We start from the raw sequence: 21,939 nt of genomic DNA, 5'->3' as shown, positions 1-21,939 counted from the left end.
CTCCTTTTCAAGGTGAAGGGTGAATAAAAGTAGGATATTTTTGGCTGGGCCTAATTTCAATACTCTCCACCTCCAGGTAAATATTCCTTTAAAAATAAAAGATTCGGGATTCAATCTTCAAGCGAGTTTAAATAGCAAATACCAGCGGCATCTGTATTTAAAACATCAGGGTCCAATACTGTTATATAGGCAAAATTTCAGAAGGTGAACCCTAACATATTTTTTTCTACAAATTCAAAATACTTACGCTGGAAAATGGGGCAAAAATCATTAAAGCAAGTTGCAGTTACATGGTTGCACATTGACAAAGTTCTGTCCTAGGAGCATACCCCCATTTCGAACTCTAAATGCGAATTTTAAATAATTCCGTTAGACAGCCATGGCTAAACAAAAATAACTTACCTGTATACCTTCGCCGTTAATAACCAAAAAACCCTATTAAAACCACCAAATGAAATTCACACAACATTTATATTTATTTGCAATTATTTAAATTCGTTCAGTATTGAAATTAAATTCTCAATGACATATTTCAATCTATTTGTGTTATGGAACCCTCATCGGGACTAGAACAACGACTGCTATTACCATCATTTCGGTATTTGATTGAATCAATTATTTCAACATCAATGTCCCGCTCACGAGTTGAACTCTCTTCAATGTCATTATCATCGGAGTTGGTGATCGAGTGATGTCCTTCGGAATCTGCATCGCATTCGATGTCGGACTTATTGTCCGACTCGACCATGTCACTGTTTGCCGAATTATTCTGGTCATTTTCCGTCTGTGCCTGGGCGATAAGATCACGTGCCGCAAATTGACTATAGAGACGGGGCAGATGTTGAAGCATATAATTAGCGCTGCATTTGGCTATGTTCGGTTGATTCTCTTTGCTCTCGCCAAAGTCGTAGTACTTGGCATAGTTTTCAAATTTATTCATTACAGCTCCAGCCCCGGTGGAGCTGAGGTTAATGGCATCGTTCGTAGCCTGAAGCGAAGCCAATGTTTTGAGGTCATTGGATCTGGGTGTGGGTACCGTAAACGCTGAACCATGTCTATGTTTATTGGGCAGGTTGAGGGCATTTGCAACAGCAGGAGGAGAATTTTCGCTATCGCCAGCCGATGCTGTGTTGTTGCCATTATTCTCAGCACTGGCTAATGGAGAGACATTCTCTTTTTTGCGATCATAGATGTGACCGGATACGCGTAAATCGATAAAGAAATGTAGGGGATCAATGCCATATGGCGGGTACAGCGGTGGATACCAGACGTGCGGCGGTGGTGGTAATACCAAGTCTTGGGGTGGTAACGATGCAGCTGGGGGTGTACTCTGCAGTGCTGGGTCGGCGATACTCGCACCTCCACCACTGACGGTGGTGTTCGTTTGATCCAATTGCCTATCGCCTATTTTTTGCGTTGGCAAGACATCCTTGGCCGAGTCGGCTTCTAATTTACGATATTTATTGGCCAAATGCTGCAGATATGGCTTGTGTGTGGTCAATTCCAAAGGTTTTTCGGTAGCTGTGATGTGGGGCGTTTGCTGTTGTTGGTGCTGCTGCTGCTGTGCCTTTTCTAGAATCGTTTCATTTTCCTTAAAGTAGGAGCGATGATGGGACCATGTCCGCTTTCTGGGACGCCGTGCCAATGCGGCAGATTGCTGTAATTGCAGATTCCGAACGTTTTCTTGGTTGCGTGCAGCCACAAGTGAACGCAGCATGTCGCTGAAAAAGAAATTGTTGGGTCCCATTGGGGCCGAATACAGATAGGGTGGGGTGGCGGCCATCAAACGGCTTACAAAATCCTGATTTCTCATTTCATGGATGTTGGATTTGCGTGGTGGCGTCGTAGTGTTGGTGTTGTTGTTTGTGTTTGCATCCTTGGGGGATTTAATTTGTGTATGTTGTTGTTGTTGCTGCTGCTGTAATTGTTGATGCTGCAATTGCTGTTGTCGTTGCTGCTGCTGCTGGTGATGTTGTTGCTGCTGCTGTTGTTGTTGTTGATGTTCGTCAGACATGTTTCTCTCGTTGTGGTTCTCTTTGTTATTTGTTTAGTGTCTACAATTAAAAAGAAGAAAAAAAAAAGAAATAAAAGATGAAGAAAGACAAAAATATGTTTTTAAATGGATTCTAAATGGATTTCTTAAATGTAAATTTGCTTCTCCTTGAAATGCAATGTTGGCGGTGAGGCGGTGTGTGTGTGTGAGTCAACACATAACCCCACCTCTATCGCTGCATTGGGTCTACCTCAAAAGCAGGAAGAATAAACAAAGACAACTTGAATCCATTAGACAAATTTCATCTTCCATTATTTAATTGTGTTCAAGATGTTCCAGTGCTTTTTACACAATGAAGGTGGTATCAAATTTTGAAGATGCTGCCTTTCAACTCTTCTGGCATTGTTTTATAATAAAGAAAGGAACAACTTGAACAACTGTCGCAAAGACTTAATGAACACAACACAGCATGGTGTAATGACAGAAACAAGTACAAATCTTGGAATGGAGTTACTACAGCTTTGTGGTAATTTTGGATGCTCCAAAGATTTCGCTTGAATCGGCAGTAAAATAAACCTACGTTACGTCACGACCTGAGTTGCAAAGAATGAATTTTAATAAAGGAACTAAATCTACCTTCTCAAAATATTCATGCTCATGATTACAAATCACTTTATCGATACTAGTGTGTTTGTTGCTTTCATTTTATGTAAAATTCTGCAATTCGGTATATAAGTTTAAATTTTCTGGGATGTGTCTTATTTCAATTAGCCACTTATATTCTCAGTAAATTTTATTTTTAAGGTGCTAAGTAAATGGAGAATCTCAATTCAAAGTAATCCCTACCGATTTTTTGACATTTTAAGAGCCCTAACCATACTTCTTTCACAAAATTTCCAAAATTAAAAATGTTATGCATTAAAAGAGCATGCATTTGAGCCTTCTATGCATTAAAAGAGCCTGCATGCAAAAATTTTAGAATAGGATGGATTTTATAAGATACAAATGAACATTGGTTAGATATTTGTAGCACTCCTAAGAGTGTTGGTATTGATAATAAACTATTTTAGACCAATATAAAGGTACCATCTGATTTTCGGCATTTTCAAGGTTTTGGATCCAATTTCTTACTAAATCAGCTGCAATTTTATACTTCGGGTTGTCCTGGCAAAAAATATAACAGCACTTCCAATGGATTTAAAGTACTTTTTACTAGCTTTGGTCACTACTTTCGACATTCCCCCAATACTACACTACCATATTCACAATATGGTGCAGACCATTTTGGAAATGTAGTGTTTGGTTGTTTAAATCAATATGTCAAACATTGAAAGTCCAAAAATGTGCACTACAGATTGAAAGCCATTCCTGTAACCTGTGATCATGTCCACCACAAGTATTATATCAGATTTCGCTATGGAGATGAGCGATCTTGTTCTCTTCCCAGACATTACATCCCCATTCATCTAGAAATTTATATCAAAATCTTCCGAAGTAATGTTCGTGTATCGCACTAAAGAAGTGGTACAAGGGTGGTCCAACAGAGTTCTCGACTTCAATATTCATTGATTCGGATCCCAGTCTGGCCAATTTATCTTCTGCTCCATTACCGGGAATATTACAATGGCTTGGAATCCAACAGAGCTTGATGGACAACCTGGTTTTTTTCCAAGGCTTTTCTACACTACATAACTGTCATAGATTTAATGGTAAATGAATTTAGTACCACTTAACTCAATGTATATAATCGCCGGACCGTTATCTTCACAAGATGTCTATGTCTTTTTAATCGCAAAGAACTCTGCCTGGCATACGCTACAGTCGCTATATCGGGTTGGGTTGTTACAGGTCCAGACTTCCCTGTCTTGTATGGGTTCTCTGAGTTGTAGGCACACCTGTATCTGTGATCAATTTCACAATTTCAAACCTAACATAAATTTGATAAAAAAAAAAACAAGAAAGAAAGTTGTAAGTTCCCGGCCGGGCCGAACTTTTAATATACTCCACCATTTGGAATGAATTTGGCGATTTTCAAAAAAAATAAAATACGTCAAAAATTCTGGTAAAATCTTAAAAATACCGAATGTAGCCATTATATAAGGGTCTATACGACAACGTGGACCTGTATAAGCAACTTTTGTCATAAGCCATTACAATATTCAAATGCAAAACATGAAAAAAATTGGTGAATAATGTACCTAAAATCATCAAAATACCGAATATATGAAGGTACTATTACATGTGGGCTACACCTAAACGTGGACCTGCACAGACAATTTTCTGTCATAGGCTGTAGTACCATTACGAACTTCAAATACCAAGTTTGAAACAATTCCGTTGAAAAATGTCGCTTAAATCACCAAAATACCGAAAATAGAGAGGTATGGGGACCATGCCAAAACATGGTCCATAATACGCGGACATAATATACATTTGAGTAAAATTTTATCAACCTACATCATTTAGTTCGGAAGCTAGAGTGATTTCCACAGATTTTGGCGCATCCAACCGAATTCAGTCTAGAAGTAAGTACATTAATTTTGATCATCAAATATTGCTCAAATATTGTAATATCAGCCCAACTTGAATAGATTTTTTCATATTTAACCGAATTTTACCATTTGGTGAAACTCGGTCTGGTATATATATTGCTGCAATAAATATTCTTTTATTTTTTAGTACTAAATACGTATAGTCGTGATAATGAGGTTTCTGTTGGATTTGTACGAAAAGTACTAAATAGTATTGTTGGTATCTAGGGTTTACATATGGAACCGTTGAAATAGTTTTAGATAGAAAAATTGGATGTGGGTCCATTGTGCTATGGTTTTACCAGTATCCTCCTCGGTTAACTTCAAAATGAATGATTTTAAAGACTGTTTGGAGTAAAAGGTAGCATTTTCCTATTATTCATTCCGAGAAAGATTGAATATAAAACTCTGAAATTTGATTATTTTTTTTAAATTGTGGATAAATCCGCTATACAGTAAAAAGTTAAGTTAAAGCTAGGAGCTGATTAGAAGCTGATTTTTCTGAGTGCTCCCTATTTCTTTCAATTTGGTGTTTGTATTTATTATACCCTCCACCATGGGTAGGAGGGTATATTAACTTTGTCATTCCGTTTGCAACACCTCTAAATATTCGTCGTAGACCCCATAAAGTATATATATTCATAATCAGCATAAAATTCTAAGACGATTTAGCGATGTCCGTCTGTCTGTCTGTCCGTCTGTCTGTCTGTCTGTCTGTCCGTCTGTCTGTCTGTCTGTCTGTCTGTTGAAATCACGATAGAGCCCACATTATTTGACGTAGACCTTTGAAATTTGGCACAAGTGTGTGTATTGTCTCTAGGATGGTTGGTATTGAAAATGAGATATATCGGTCCACGTTCTGGTATAGTCCCCATATAACGGTACCTCCCGATATTCGGTATTTTGATGATTTATGCCACATTTTTTCACGGATTTATCTGAAAACTGGTATTTGTAGGTCATGACGGGTCCCTGAGCGTGTGGCAAAACATTGCATATATAGGTCCACGTTTTGGTATAGCCCCCATATAACGGAACCTACCGATATTCGGTATTTTGATGATTTATGCCACATTTTTTCACGGATTTATCTGAAAACTGGTATTTGTAGGTCATGACGGGTCCCTGAGCGTGTGGCAAAACATTGCATGTATAGGTCCACGTTTTGGTATAGCCCCCATATAACGGAACCTACCGATATTCGGTATTTTGATGATTTATGCCACATTTTTTCACGGATTTGTCTGAAAATTGGTATTTGTAGGTCACAACAGGTCCCTGAGCGTGTGGCAAAACATTGCATGTATAGGTCCACGTTCTGGTATAGTCCCCATATAACGGTACCTCCCAATATTCGGTATTTTGATGATTTATGCCACATTTTTTCACTGATTTGTGTAAAAGTTGGTATTTGTGGGTCATAACGGGTCCTAGTTCGTGTGGCGAAACATTGTAATTATAGGTGCACGTGTTGGTGTAGCCCCTATATAACGGTACCTCCCGATATTCGGCATTTTAATGTTTTTTGCCACATTTCTTCTAATGTTCTTTTACCCTAGGGTGGAGGGTATTAAAAGTTTGGCCCGGCCGAACTTAATGTTTTTTTACTTGTTGTTTTAAAAAATGAACACAAAAGCATTTTATTATCAACGACGAGAAGAAATTTACATTGCGGGCCCTGCATTAAGGATATCAACCAGTTTTGTTATTGAATTGAAATATGAAACAATATTGATCATGAGTTTTGCCTTGTTAAGGCGAAGATCATATGTTTTATGATTTATGTGTTTGTTTTCTCTTTCGAGACGAGCTTATTATACACTAGAAACTCTCCAGGTTCGACTCAAGTTCTATTGGCAGATCTTTTTCATGTTTTGAAGAGAAAATTCAGGCATTTCTTTTACCTTTCTCGTTTTTTTAATAACCAACATTAAATAAATGAGAAAAACTTTTTGCATTTATTTTGAATATTTCTGCTTTCTGCGGGCATAGCCTCAGGGCTGTATTTATGTACTTTTTCAAATCAGTATCACCTCCTTATTGGTAAATCAAGTCGGTCCCATCTCAGAATTAACTTTTAGTATTTTACTGAAGCGAAAATGATAGTGTTTATCGTGCTATTAATATATGATCGGGATCCAAATTGGATTGATGGAGCAATCCAATTTCGGTCTCAAATATAATGAGCATTCACTCGTAAGTTATAGTAGGGCTCTATGGAAATTAAATATTTGGGATCACGGTTCATTTTTTCAGCCAATTTGTCTATAATTTGGTACTTTCGGCACATACAATTTATAGCTATCTAAGTTCCCGAATATTAATTGTTTATGTGGTTTAGACCTTTCTAAATCGAAGCCAGACAGGTGCTGGAACGGCTGGGAGGTTTTCTACCCCGAAACCCACAAATATGTCGATAATATAAATATTGACTTTGTATTGCACCCAAACTTTGCATAATTCGGTAGAATGTTGTACCCAAACATCAAACGTCATATTGAATACCTTCTCTATATATTATTACCACTGGCATTACTATTTTAGGTCCCTTAACATCAGTAGAGGTATTCTCTAACTCTACTTTGAAACCCAAAATGATGATACAAAAATAAGTTAAAATTGACAACATTAGTATCAATCGGTAGGTCTTAGCTACTACTTTGATATCGTCGCTAACTTATAGACAAATTTCGTTAAATACCAAAATTGTAAGCCATTTTATTTTACCAATTTTGTAAAAAAATAAGTTAGAGAATTCCACTGCAGTTTTTCAACAAATATTTTCGATTCATAAATAATAATGTCAGTAAAAGTTGTCTGTCCATCTTTTGTTGTTGCAGCCTTATTGTTCAATCTAAAACTCAACAAGGTAAACTTTTAGAAATTAGAATAACACCACCAAACATGGTTAATTAAAATAAGGTAAACAACAGTCACGGTTATGCGGATGTGTGTAGATCCTCCTCACACATATGCAAATTACAATACAATACTTTACATACACAGATGATGGCTGAAACATCACATCGATATATGTGTGGACATAACGTATGGGTTGTCAACGTACGTATCCCTTTCCGTTTGACAACCTCCCAGTTGAAAAGTTTCGGCCGAATAACAAACAATGCGGAATGTTACATTTTTGACAGTTGTCCAAAGTGATAAACAAGTTATGTATGGATGTACTACTTTCACAGCGCGAACGCACACCATATTCACCCTCACACACACACCCACAAATTATCTGCGGGAATATTCTAATAAGCCAGTATCTGAGCGCACAACAAGAACAACAATATAATTATCAGTGGAAGGAGCGGCAACAAAACTCTCTTTGTTTACATCCCAATTTGCTTTTAGTTATCCTTGCCAGTGAGCCGAGGAGTAGGAAAAATAGGACTAAATAAGTCCATGCTACCCACATTTAGTCTGCCATGGCTGGGTGTTGCAAAGCAAACAAAACAATATTGTCGCCAAGCTGCCACTTCCATTGCCGCCATCATCTAAACCAAACATGCCGGGAAAAAAAGAAAAAATGTTTTAATTTGCTGACAATCTGTTGCCACACTTCGAAATTTAGCGCTCTTTTATATTCACATTAAAAAACGTTGATTTTCATTTGTGAAAACACCCTATGGCAATTTATGTACATCCATCCGATGCTCGATTGTTTTGCAAGTCGAATGACAACACCTCCCAATGTTTAGGTGGGAGACGGAAATTCACTTGTCATTCCGTAACGTTAATGAAATGCACCAAAGTTTTATTTTTATTGTTTTTTTCATTTCGTTGGAATAACAAAGTTTTTTAAGGATTTGACAAAAATGTTGGTGCGCACTGATGGATTTCCACGTAAGTGGCATAAGCAAAAGAAAATTAAGAATCTGCCCATCAACATGATGCTTAAATTAGATTATGCTAATTTTGCCCATTCAAAGGCATTTGCGGTTTTACAGCAGTTGACGTCATTTTGAATTTTCAAGTACTTTAAGTTAATTTCAACTCTAGCACTCGTCAAATTTTTGTATTGCAAATACAAGAAATCTGAAAGTAAATGGGCTAAATTTAAAATTCCTGAAAGTTATCACTACCTGTATTTGGGATAGACTCAGCCTCCTAAGCTAACGTTAACGAAATTCCTAATATCGGGAGGTATCGTTTTATGGAGGTTATACGAAGACTTGGACCTGCATTGAAAATTTTCTGTCCTAGATTGAAGTATCCATTACGAGCTTCGAAATTTGAAACATACCGAATATTGGGAGGTATCGTTCTGCGAAAACGTGAGTAGTTATGACCCATTTACGAACTTAACCTGCCTACTGTCAAAATACACGTTTTATGTTAGCTTTCTATCTCAATTCGTTCGAAAGATAGCGTGATTACAAAAGTCGGACGGACATAGCTAAATCGACTTAGAATTTTACGCCGACGCAGAATATATACAGGATGAGATAAAAAAATGCAACAAAGTCAAACGCCATAATTTTTACATTTTTTTTTATTTTTATTGAAAGAAAGCAAAAAATGTCGGAAATAGCATCAACATTTAGAATAAGTTTAGATTTGTTCGAATTGGTCACCTTTGACACGAATTATGGCCTTCAAATGGCCAATAAAACCGTCACACGCTGCCCGAATGTTGGTGATCGACACTTTTGTATTTTTTTGTGTCAACCTTGCTTTCCAAAATACTCGAGACACAATAGTCCAACGGATTGGTATACGGAGGTTTTGATGCCATTGTGCGCTGGAAATGAATCGAGGAACCTAATTTTGTAACCATTCTTGGGTGGCGCGGGAATGTCCAAGGTCTGCGGGCAAAATGTTGGCATGCCCAAGACTGTAATACACCCTCCAGAATATTTTCGCGATAATATTCAGCATTTATTCTGATGCCACGATCGATTAATTCGAGCGGAGAGCGACCATCGGCGGTTATGGCGGTCCACACCAACACCATGGCCGGCGATTGAGTTCTGACCTCTTTCTATTATTATATTGAATTATACTAACGACAAAGTTAATATAACCTTCATAGAATGGTGGAGGGTATAAAAAAGAACATTTCCTGTTTAACCAGTATATTGAGTTATGTTACCATTACAGTAAAAGAACGACATCATATTTCCTAAGAATTTCAGATTTAAAACAACGTTGCATCCTACCGATGATGTTTAAATTCCTGTCCGCGAAGTTATGCAATTACATGCAGAAGTGACATTTTTATTTTTGTTCGCTGTTTGTTTGTCTAGCATAACTGTGTTTTTATAGCCGACAAATAATTATTTCTCTCTTGGCACTTGGATAAATATGTCTTAAGTTTTCTTGGACAAATACAAGGAAGAAAAGTAATAGAAAATAAGAAAAAAGTTTTGTTTGTTGCACTGAAAGTTAAGAATTGAATATGCGACTATGCAATAATTTTTATGATAAATGAGCTTCTGTAGATTCTATGGATTTGTACGATGGCAAAAAAGTAATAATTTTTAAAAAACTGACCTTCTAATTTGAATTATTTTGAAGCAAATAATATTTTCTATTGGTATAGCATTTTAAACGTTGCAGTCCGAATGTTTTTCACATTCTGCAGACAAATGCATTCTAGACAAAATGCATTCTGAGCAGATGGTTTGTGTCTATACAATCTAGAATAACAGCTTATGACATGACCATGTAAATATATAAACCACATTTATAGAGAAAAGGACCAATAAATGTTTGAAAAATCCAAAATTCCATAGACTTTCGCAATTAATTACATATTGCCTAAGCGGTTTAAATCGCTTAAAATTGCTAACTATGTTGTTACGATATCCTAACAAGAGAGGTATTTTCACTGGGTTGACATATTTTGAGTCTGTCTTGTCCCATCTTTATACTGCTATGTCTTTGTAAAAGATTTCAAAATGCCATAAGGTTGTTACATAGGCGCCATACCGAAACGTAAACCCACATAAGCAGTTTTCTACTACAAGAAAAGTTAAATACCAAATTTGAAACAATTCCGTGGAAAATGTGGCTGGGATTTAATTGTTAAGAATTGTATATGAAATGGTCCTAGAAGATTTGAAAAGAATACCTACTGAAATAAAGAAGCCATAGAATATTTTACACCCTACGACAGGTACATTGTGTGATGTCTTTGTGCATTTGGTTGTAACATAAAAATATCCTTCCTATGGTTATCGTAGTAAGATTTTATACATTCCTGCAGATTCTAGAACATGTCTCTCATTTTCTCCGAGGATGGTTAGTACATCCGATTGAGTTTGGAAGAGGGAATCACACACTAAATTCTTGCTACAAAAATACTGGTATTTTAACCACCACTCATACAAACAATAACAAAGAAAATGGAATTTAACGTACAAATTTTGTAGGTTTCTAATATGTAGACAACGATTAAATGCAAAATTTGAAAAATGTCGTGGGTAAATGTTACTAGGATTATCAAAATACCGAATATCGTTGGGTATCGTTATATGTGTGTTTTGGGAAAGTATAAACCTAGATATTAAACTTTCTGCCATCGGAGCGAGGACCCAGTGGAACTACAAATACCAAAACCCAAAAAATGGTACCGTTATATGGCGACTATACCAAAACGTTAACCAATTTTTTGACAAATCCGTTAGAAAAAATGTGGCGATATCATCAAAATACTGAATACCGGGAGGTACCGTTATATACCAAAACGTGGACCGATATATCTCATTTTCAATACCAACCATGCTAGACAAAATACAAATTGTTTTGCCAGATTGTGAAGCTCTGGGTAAAATAATTTGGGCTGTATCGTAATTTCAACGGACAGACGGACATCGTTAAATCGATTTAGAATTTTATGAATATATATACTTTTTGGGTCTTCGATGAATATTTTGGGATGCTACAAACGGAATGACAAAGTTAATATACCCCTCTTTTCAAGGTGGAGGGTATAATAAGGCTATTTGTTAAATTTTGTTTGGATTTGTGTTTTTTGTACAGTTTTTTTTAGGAATCCATAACAAAACTTATGTTCGTTAGTATGCTTAAAATACACAGATATCGTAACATCATCTCAGAATTTTACCCTTTTTAAGCATAAATGTGCAAATAATTATTTGAATGAATCACAAACGAAAATTGAGCGAAGTTACAGTTCATACACAAGAAAACAGTTGGAGGACCTGTTAATTTGATTATTTCTCAGAACCAAATAAGCGATCAAGTCTGTTAAAAACTCTTTTAATCGACATTTCTAAAGCTGAAGGAGTAGCTGGGGAACAACATACATTAGTGAGGTATCGAAGCACTCCGTGTTGGGCTAGTGTAGCATTTTTTGATGTATTTTAATAAAAACCCAGTTTTTCAAAAAATGGACTTTAAATTTATTTATGTCTTTATTTATTTATTTGTCTTTAGACTTACAAATAAAGTAACGCCATTTATAAAGCGGGATATATACATCCTATACATCACTACATGTTAAAGAAATTATAAAAACATTTAAGCATCACAAATCTTTAAATAGAAGTACCTCAACAGGGTTGTTTTCATTCAAAGATGCAATGATTGATTTGTGGCTGATACATCCCACCCTGATCCCATATTAAAAACATTATACCAACACTTAACTTGTAAACAACCCAACGACTTAATTATAACGAAGTAAAAAATTTTGAACGCACTCCAACCCCTCACGTAGCTTTTACAAAAAGCCCTGACAAACGAGTACGTATTCTAAACTACTTGTCCGTACGCCTCGCACCACCACTTCGAGCATATTCATAGATTATCACACATGTGAAAGGGATACCGACCATTGTTGAACGTCTATGACAGGATAACAAGGACATAACATCGCACAACTTGTGGCTTGTTTAGAGCCGGGAGCTAACAAACAAATTTCAACCACAAAAATTTTAAAATTCAATTCCAACATCAGTTTACATGCAATTACTGACTGCCCTTCTGAAAGGTTTGTCGAACTTCAATGTCGATGTGGCCAGAAATGTACGAGTTTGGTCGAAGTTAGAAGTAAGTTCTATCTAAACACTTGATTTCGTTAGTACTCGTAGCACAGTGATTGAAATAAGCAGATTTAATAGTTGTTGAATTGTATTTGCTGTAGTTCTACAAAGAATCATTTTCAATCAGTAATTTCAAAATGTAATAAATAAAATTTATTGTAAGTGGATCTCATAAAAAATTAGAATAAACCGAATAACTTATTACGAGGCAATAAAAACAAACTGCCGTTTGTATTAACAGTACGTTAAAAATAATGGGTTATTTCTGGGTTAAAGCAAAAATCGTTTTGTCCTCATTACAAATTTATGATAAATGACGCCAAAAGCAAAGGTTGCGAATTCGACATTCAGTTCCGGTACACAAATAAAATCATAATAAGCCAGTAAAAAACAGTAAAGAAAGTCCTAAAGTCGGGCGGGCCGACTTTATGATACCAAACACCACTTTGCTAATTTAGTAGAGCTCCACATAACAATTAAAAGATTTTTTGGGAGAATTTAATCATACACGCTATGGTTATAATTATTATTTAAAGTTCAAAGGAGTAAATATGCCGAAGCATTTGTATCTCTTAAATTCGGACTTGTATATCCCATTTGGTGCAAAATTAATTTCCAAATCTGAACCGATCTCGATAAATTTTGGCAAAGGTATATCTGAGCTGCATTTGGTATATTTCCCCAAATATTGTTGTTACAGAGCGCATATTACGGCTGCGGAGGACAAAAATAACAAATCGGATAAACAATATACATGGGAGCTATAGCTATATCTGAACCGATTTCGATCAAATTTGTCATACATATTTGCAGGACTAATTTGTGCAAAATTCCATACTATTCGGGCTGATATTACAGGTTTGGTGCACAATAAAAGGCAAATCGGACGAAGATATATATGGGAGCTATATCTAAATTTTTTACCGATTACCTCCAATTTCAATAGGGTTCGTCCTTGGGCCAAACAAATGTTGTTTGGAAAATTTCATCTCAATCGGATAATAAATGTGACCTGCATTTTGTTCACAAGAATACATGGACAGACGGACGGACTGACATAACTATGGGTCTATCTCGCTTTCTTCTCCATGTTACAAACAAATGCACAAAGACATAATACCCTTACCACTATGTGGTGTAGGATATAAAAAGGCCAAGATATATATAAAATATAAATTCAAATCTGAAGCGATCTCAAATTTGGTAGAGGTATTTCTGAGCTCTATGAGATGTCTGGTACCAAATAATGTGAACGACTTAAACGCCGAATTGGTTGAAACTTATATATATGGAAGGTATAGTTATATCTGAACCGATTTTCACCAAATTTGAAGTTCTTGCTTCTAGGCTGAATTCGGTCGTGCGTGAAAACCAATCCTCTCCATTTGGACTGATATTAACAATTTGGGACACAATAAATCTGAAATTGTAAAAAATATATAAATCTCTGCCGATATTGATAACATTTGAGAGAGGTATTTCTGGGCTGTATCCGATATCTGGTACCAAATATCATTGTTGTGGAGCGCACATTACGAATGTGAGGGACTTAATAGGATGAAATTTATGTATGGCAACTATAGGTAGGTATAGATATTTGGACGAATATGGCGTAAAATTAAATTTAAATTGCATTTTCGTCTGTATGGGAGCTATACCCAAATCAATAATAACAACAAAATTATCAACACTATCAAAAAGATGTGTCTCGGGCTAAACAAATGATTTTCCGAAAATTTCTTCTCAATCGGACAATAGATGCGACTTGTACTTTGTTTACAAAAATACATGGTTAGACGGATAGAGGGGCGAGTGGGGATGTATAAATCATAGAATGTCATTCTATGAACATCATCAAGAGGTACTATTGGTCTATTACGATTCTTTCTGCATGTTACAAACAAAAGGCATAATACCACAGAGTGGCATAGGGTATAAATACCATGAGTTGTTGATGGAGATGTAAGACTTGGAAGAACTCTCAGAAGATTGTTAGCTCAATTTCAGCAACTGATAAAACATAAAAGTATAGGCAATACAAAATTTTGAGCAACATTTTAAAGCTGCACATTAAATAATGTTGGCACTATCTAGATTTCAACAGACGGGCGGACGTTGGTAAACTGCCTAGAGGTGAGAATAAAGAACATAAAACCCTTTTTTGACTGGCTTCTTTGGAAAAGAACAAAGGAGCGTAGGACCAAAATCGAACTAAGTAAACTTACAATTTTCCAAAAAAAAAGTTATTCGTGATGTAATTCAAACGTGATAGTGTGATTTCTGTATATTTGACTGGAAAACCACAAGTGGCTATCGTTAGAGCACTTCAACATTTAAATGTGAGTAAATCTTTTGGCTGGAAAAGTAAAGAAACGACTTGATCGAAACTCGCGTCACAGTGGCCGAAAAATGGCTCGTGAGCTGAACATATTGCAATATTCCATTCGGCAAATATTGAAAAATAAGCATGAAATTCAAAAAAGTGCAAAAACTTACATCGCAACAGAAAGAAAAATAGACTCAAAAGAGCTAAAGAGTTGCTACGCTTGGCCAAAAGTTGTGAACTGCTAAAAATTATATTCGTATTTTCAAGCCATTTGTAACATAAGTTTGTTCATTGGTATTAGAAAAATTCACGTTTGTAGAACACCTTCCAAATCACAAGCATGAAAATATTTAACGATTTCAGAGGAATTTTTATTTTTGCTGATTGAAAATGAGGTCATTTTTAGTTATTATCTTTTTGGCAACATTGGTTCAGCTCACGTACATTCCATATTTTGTTTCACTGTCAAACATCTTTAGTTTGGTCTACAATTTAGCTAGCAAATCATTTAATTTTATTTATTAAAATTCGTTCTGTGTTAAGAAAGTTCATTACTCAATGGGCACATGAATAAGCAGAATTGTCGACTTTGGAGAATATTTTGAAAGATCAGCCAGAAGCACCGCAAAAGCTACCAATACATCGCGAAAAAGTCACATTGGACGCTAGTTTTTTAACTATGCACAAAATGCAAAAGCTTGACTTGATGGTGTTATTGAGAGGTGACTTCGATGAACATTTTATTTTCCTTTCGGGCAGGGTCATCGAGTCCACTTCAATTGATTCTTTGAAAGATAACATTGAAGAATTTATTCCTGAGATACCTGCCGAAAGAGTATGCAAAAATTAGATAAGCGACCATTTTAGGTTCGTCGCAGTCAAAATTTTCATGAAGTACTCTCCAAACATTAAATTATATGGACCGTACTATCGATACGAAAAAAGATTTCATGCATGTTTCTGAATTTTATGTGTTTTATTTCGTTTTTGAAAAAGTTTTCTATAGCTCTAGATTCAATTAAAAAACTCTTTAAGTAATAAGATATAAACATATTACTGTCACTGTATAAATATTTCTTACTAGCTGGCCCAGTCCGCGTTGCCGGCCCGCAGTTTTAGTTTTTAATTCATAGTTTTTAAAGCATAATAATTCACAAATCGTGTTCACATAAGTGGCACAATTTATATATGATAACTCGATTAAATAGAAATAAATACGTATTTCAAAAAACCTGATCCTATTTTTCAGTAAGAGGTTTTAGTTTGAGAGTTAAAAACCTTAATAATATAGCATATATATTAAAAAGTATACATTAACTGTTTATTTATATAAGATGGTTCTCTACCCCCAAACTTGCCTAAACACACATTTTAAGTGAAATCGTTCTACTACGAAACATTGACATTGAAAAATTTCCGCGAAGAGGTCTTTTCGGAAGTAAATGAAGCATGGTCCTATACTTATAATTATTTGAAAGAATTTGTTCTTCTTTTAAAAATCTCAAATTACCAACATTTGAGGATTTTGAAAGGGGCTATATCATTTGAGGGGGGCTATATCACAAAGTAGACCAACCTGATACAAATTTTCTATAAATAATTCCTCATGTAACCCCTAGGACTGTATCAAATTTAAAACTTTATCGTAATTTTTGCGGAGTATAGGGCAATTATTTGCGGTCCTTTGTGTATGATTAAGCTATATAAAATGGACTCTAAAAAAGTTAGATTTTGGGATTTTTATTTACCAACAGAAAATTTTCCTAACCCCAAAATTATCTGCGGCGCAGTGTAACTACTGACGATAGCGCATAGTACCCGTATAACGTTACCTATGATTTAAGGTTACTTTAAAGGGTTCGGATGAATTTTCCGAGTATATGAATCCTTTTCTTACTATATTTTTAATTACAGTGCCTCTTCATATTCGGTATTTCACTGATTAAAGTCCCAATGATTTTTGCATTTTGAGTTCTCATTGGATGAGTTATTTCCATATCTAATCAAAATTGGCAACCTTATAACAGCATGTATAGAAAATGTGCAAACTTTCTCGATTTTTTCAGTTTTTTTCAATAAGAATTTCCAATTCCAAAAGGCATTCTGAAACAATTCTACACAAAATTCCATATTATAATAGAACAATTTTTTCAGTTCCGCGATTTTTCTCAAAATTTTTTTTCATGACAACGTTTCCACTGTATTTACAAATAACCAAAAGAAAATTGGGTCAAATCGGTCGTTCTCAACTGATGTGTTACTATACTTTTTCAAAATGTTTACATATAAATTTAAAGAAGTAGGTGTAGCTAGTTCCTCAGCCCCCAAATAAATACTTAGGATTGGAGGGAAAGTCAACAGTATGTCGTGTAATAATTTTAAAACCGATATCTTCATTATTTGACAAATATAAGGATTTTAGATAAATCGAAATAGTGGGCGTAAAAGTAGTCGTGGTCAATATTTTTTTCTTTAAAAACTTAACTCGGGGTATGACGAATGTTTGTACAAAAAATTATTCAAATCGGTCCACCCGTTCTCAACTGATTCCAATACCAACGAACAACAATTGATTTTTATATATATAGATGTAAAATTTGTCAACTGAAAACACTGTGCAAGAAATTGTGACATATAGGAATAGTCGAACTTTTGCGTTTACCCTTAAATCAAATTTCATGAAGTCCTTTTATGTGGCAAAACGTGAATGCGTGTTGATGAGAATGCAAGTGTGTGTGTGAGTACGTGTGTATTTCGTAGTTAACTTTCATGTGGGGGATGGCATCATTCACCGCTATTTGAGTATGAACCCTGTTAATCATTTCGTATTTAAGCCTTTGCCCTTTACATGTGTGTGCGAATGTTGTTTGACTACGTGTAAACGCACGCAGTAATTTGGGTACGTTTTCGGGGTAGATGAATGATAAAATGATAAATGAGTTCGACAATCGTTTTGCATTTTTGCTGAATAAGGTTTCATAAACAAATGGAAGTAAGTTCACATAATTAAATGCAATTGTTTATTCTGTGTTATATATTTAATTTTTTTTTAAATAAAACAGGTATAAGAATTGAGCTTTAAAGTCGACTAGGGGACGTCTTGTAACACATCGACCTATTCGTTGAAGTCATATCTAAGTAGTATGTATTCTCGTCCAAATTGAAATTAGATGTCGATAACGCCGCGTCAGTCTGTCTGTCCGTTTGTTGAATCGGCCGAAGTTCCAATATTCCTTCTGGTTTGCGGTATTTTTCTTTTGTGCGGTAATGAAAACAGAAATAGCTATAATTTGTCATTTTTACATTGTCCATACACATTCCGTGTGTAATACCTCTAAATACTCGTCGGAGACTTCATTAAGTCTGTATATTCGAAAGCAGCATAAAATTCTAATTCAATTGAAGGATGTTCCGTCTGAATGTTGAAATCAACATACAGACCATAATATTTTACATAGAACTTTTGAAATTTGTCATAATAGTTTTCTTGTAGCTCCCATGTAACGGTATCTTCAAATATTCGGTATTTTGAAGATTTAATAATGATACCAAGCACAATATGATTTTTTGAGGATATCAACTGTATTTTCCTGCCGATTTCACTGGCATTTGCAGTTTAAAATAGAACCCGTTCTAATTGAATGCATGCACATTTATTTATGAATTGTAAAGGATATTTAAAGATCGCCCGGACTATCTTCACGTATTTTTTATTGTTAGTTTGTAATTTAGTAAGGTCCTCATACGATGGTCCTCATGGATTTCATGTATTTTGAATGTTACAGAGTTTCAAACCATTAGTTGTTATTAACGCTTCCTACAGTAATTGTTCAGCGTGGGTGGACAACCCGCTATATATTAAAAGTTTCAGTCCCAACTTTTAGTATACCCTTCACCATAGAGGTGTTACACACAGAATGACAAACTTAATATAACCTATGACAGAAAAATACATAATGATATAGCGCTATACCTATGTTTGGTGTTCTTGTTACTCATTTCCAAAATGACATGACTTGACTCAAATCGATTGCAGATAATTTTTGTACAACATTTCCTCCTAATAACCTAATTCCTTCATTTTCCTTCAGCCATCTTTTCTTGATGGCAAGAAATCAATATTTCCTTTAACAATATTTTTCTAAAATTTTAATTTTTAAACAGCAGGTAAACAGGTATGAGTGATACTATTCTGTAAACTGGTTTTATGTTAGCTTCATTAGAAAGTTAGCGAAATTGTAAATAACTTGAAATCAACAGAACAAAAATACAGATTTCTTGAGTCTAAATTTGGGTTGGAAACATTCGCCATTAATCACAATTTTCTTTGGTATTGAAAATGGAACAAGCAGTTGCATGTTTCCATATAAGCTTTGTTCCTTTACATGCAGGGATCTACAACTTTTATCATTTTGCAACTTTTTGCTAGAAAATCCTCTTACCCGAAAAAATAGTTTATCTGGTTTGTGAGAACCCTTACAAATATGTCTTTCTCTTTCAATATTTACTACAAGACAATTTCGCCAATTTTGAAAGCTTTTCCAGAAAAAAAGTTATTCGATATTGTAATTTCTTAATATTTGGCTAGAAAACCACAAGTTGCTATCGTTAGAGCACTCCAGCATTTAAATGTGAATAAATCTTTGGTGTCTCGTGCCATTGTTCTTTACCGTGATAGTGGTAGCATAGCCCGACGTCAAGGAAGTGGACGGAAGAAAACAGCAACATCAGCAGAAATGATTCGAAAAGTAAAGAAGCGACTTGATCGAAACGACGCGGGTTTCGATGGCCGATCGTGAGCTGAACATATCGCAATATTCCATTCGGCAAATATTGAAAAATAAGCTCGGGGTAAAGCCATTGAACTTCGCTCAAATAGCCCAATATTATCGCGAAAATATTCTGGAGGGTGTATTAAAGCCTTGGGCACTCAAACATTTTGGCCGCAGACCTTGGACATTCCAACAGGACTCAGAACCATCGCACTCAGTACGCACCACCCAAGAATGGTTACAAAATGAGGTTCCTTCATTTCCAGCGCACAATGGCCACCAAAATCTCCGTATACCAATCCGTTGGACTATTGTGTCTGGAGTATTTTGGAAAGCAAGGTTGGCACTAAAAAATACCAAAGTGTCGATCACCTCAAGCAAGCGCTTCGTCGGGAATGGGTCAAAATACCGCAGAGAAACATTCGGGCAGCGTGTGACAGTTTCATTGGCCGTTTGAAGGCCATAATTCGTGCCAAAGTTGACCAATTTGAACAAATTTAAACTTATTCTAAAATTTGATGCTATTTCCGAAATTTTTTGCGTTCATTCAAAAAAAATTTAAAAAAAAACATTTATGACGTTTGACTTTGTTGCAGTTATTTTATCTCACCCTGTAATTTGATACCACAGAGGTAAATCGAAAATAATAGATGTAGCTTATTCTGGAACTAAAAAAACATCAGTTTCGAACATTTACATGAATTTCATTGATCCATCTTAATCCGTGTAAGTGATATTTAACACACAATTATGGACATTTGTAATTTTATAAATATTTTTAAAATCAATAATTCTTTTAGTTTGAAATTTAAACTGCGGCATTTTATTAAATTTCTATTGATTTAAAATAATAAAAAAAGACTCTTTTAATTACGGCAGTTCCATATTCAATTCGATATGATGTTGAAAACTCAAAAACTTTTGTGCTTTCAACAATGAACACAAAAAACTTGTAGTGCCGTCGGATATAGTTTCACACACGTCTTCATTTAATCCTTTGCGCTATTATCACAACCAAATATCCTGTAGAACTCACATATTATTCACTTGATGCATTCGTTTTGATGTTTTAATTCATTCACTGATGTATTAATTCCTTTGCCAGAGTATAGAGTTTAACGTGATTCAAATAAAATATTCAACGTATAAAATCAATTGATGATGCCTTATCTGATTCACCGAGTTTTAATCGAGATTACGCGCCACAACGCGCCACAACGCACCACAATGTACGAGCCGCAAACCGTCCGAACGACAACTGATGCTGATGACAGTTAAAAATCAAATGAATCGTTGGCAAAAGTCTACGGCTATTTAAAATTATTAAAAAATATTTATTCTAACGAGCGGAAGAAGTGCGCGAAGCAAGCACCACCGGTACGAAGGCGCAAACAACAGTCGCACAGCCAAGCCATGCCAACAAGATACATGGAAGCACAGTAAAGTGTTAATCTGAAACTGAACTGATTTGCCAGCCAGCCAGGCAACCAACCACCATTACCAACACCCCAAAACGTTGGTGGGAGTGTGCGGATGCAGCAGCCACAGGCGCTACCAACAAAAGAAACCAAAAGCATGGAAATAAGACCAAACAAAACTACCAGAAACCACCCCCACAACAATAAAGATCCTTTGTAGTGGTGTTTCGTTGGCAACATGAAGACCTCGCCGATGAGTATTTTGGCGCGCAACATTTCTATGTGGCAAAAGCTTAGTGCATCACCATTCCGACCACCAATAACAATCAAAGCGAATAACAGACAAAACAAAAAAAAAAACGACCAAGGCAAAGACAAAACAATAACAAACATGTGCTAGAAATCGACAATACTCCGCACACAAAGGACAATCAACAACGTGCATCAAGTGCGAGGGATGATGTTGTGCCGTCGGAAAAATGGTTACACTTTTTATTGTTGACATGTTCGATATTTTCTTACCTCCCCAGAGGAGTACAGAAAAGTACCTTTTAGACATCCAATGAATCCACATGCAAACTAAAATATGGATATAAAAAGGACCAAATTTGGTTGTGTCGATATTTAGGTAGTTTTTATACCCTCAGACTTAGACAGCATTTCCCTTTGGACAAAAGTGGCTTCATTTGAAGTCGATCAAATGCGTCAACAAGTTTAAAGCAAACGGAGTTCAAATTTGTATAAAACGTAAGTCAAGCACGAATATGAAAATTATCGATCCACACTTTGTGGGGGAGTAACAACCCCCACTCTCAAAACTTGAATAAAATGAAAAAGTAATTTCCAATTTTTCCCAAATCCCAATATTTATATGGAAATAA

At 35.5% G+C, this 21,939-nt stretch overlaps 1 protein-coding gene across 1 annotated transcript; it reads right to left on the bottom strand.

Moving 5' to 3' along the window:
- Positions 1 to 457: 457 nt before the first annotated feature.
- LOC131802652 (forkhead box protein P1-like) lies at positions 458 to 21,049 on the bottom strand. The gene is made up of 2 exons (XM_059123040.1): positions 20,677 to 21,049; positions 458 to 2,054 (listed from the first exon to the last, which is right to left on the bottom strand). The coding sequence occupies exon 2, from the start codon at positions 2,012 to 2,014 to the stop codon at positions 533 to 535; it is 1,482 nt and encodes a 493-aa protein (XP_058979023.1). The 5' UTR covers positions 2,015 to 2,054; positions 20,677 to 21,049; the 3' UTR covers positions 458 to 532.
- Between the last annotated feature and the right edge of the window lie 890 nt (positions 21,050 to 21,939).

The sequence above is a fragment of the Musca domestica genome, unplaced genomic scaffold (genome assembly GCF_030504385.1).
Source record: "Musca domestica strain aabys unplaced genomic scaffold, Musca_domestica.polishedcontigs.V.1.1 22, whole genome shotgun sequence".
Taxonomy (NCBI): Eukaryota; Metazoa; Arthropoda; class Insecta; order Diptera; family Muscidae; genus Musca; species Musca domestica.
The sequence above is the reverse complement of the archived record's forward strand: the minus strand, read 5'-3'. Positions and strand labels throughout refer to the sequence as shown.

Excerpts from the sequence above, each read along its gene's own strand:
- LOC131802652 (XM_059123040.1), bottom strand. The coding sequence starts at position 2,014 with ATGTCTGACGAACATCAACAACAACAACAGCAGCAGCAACAACATCAC.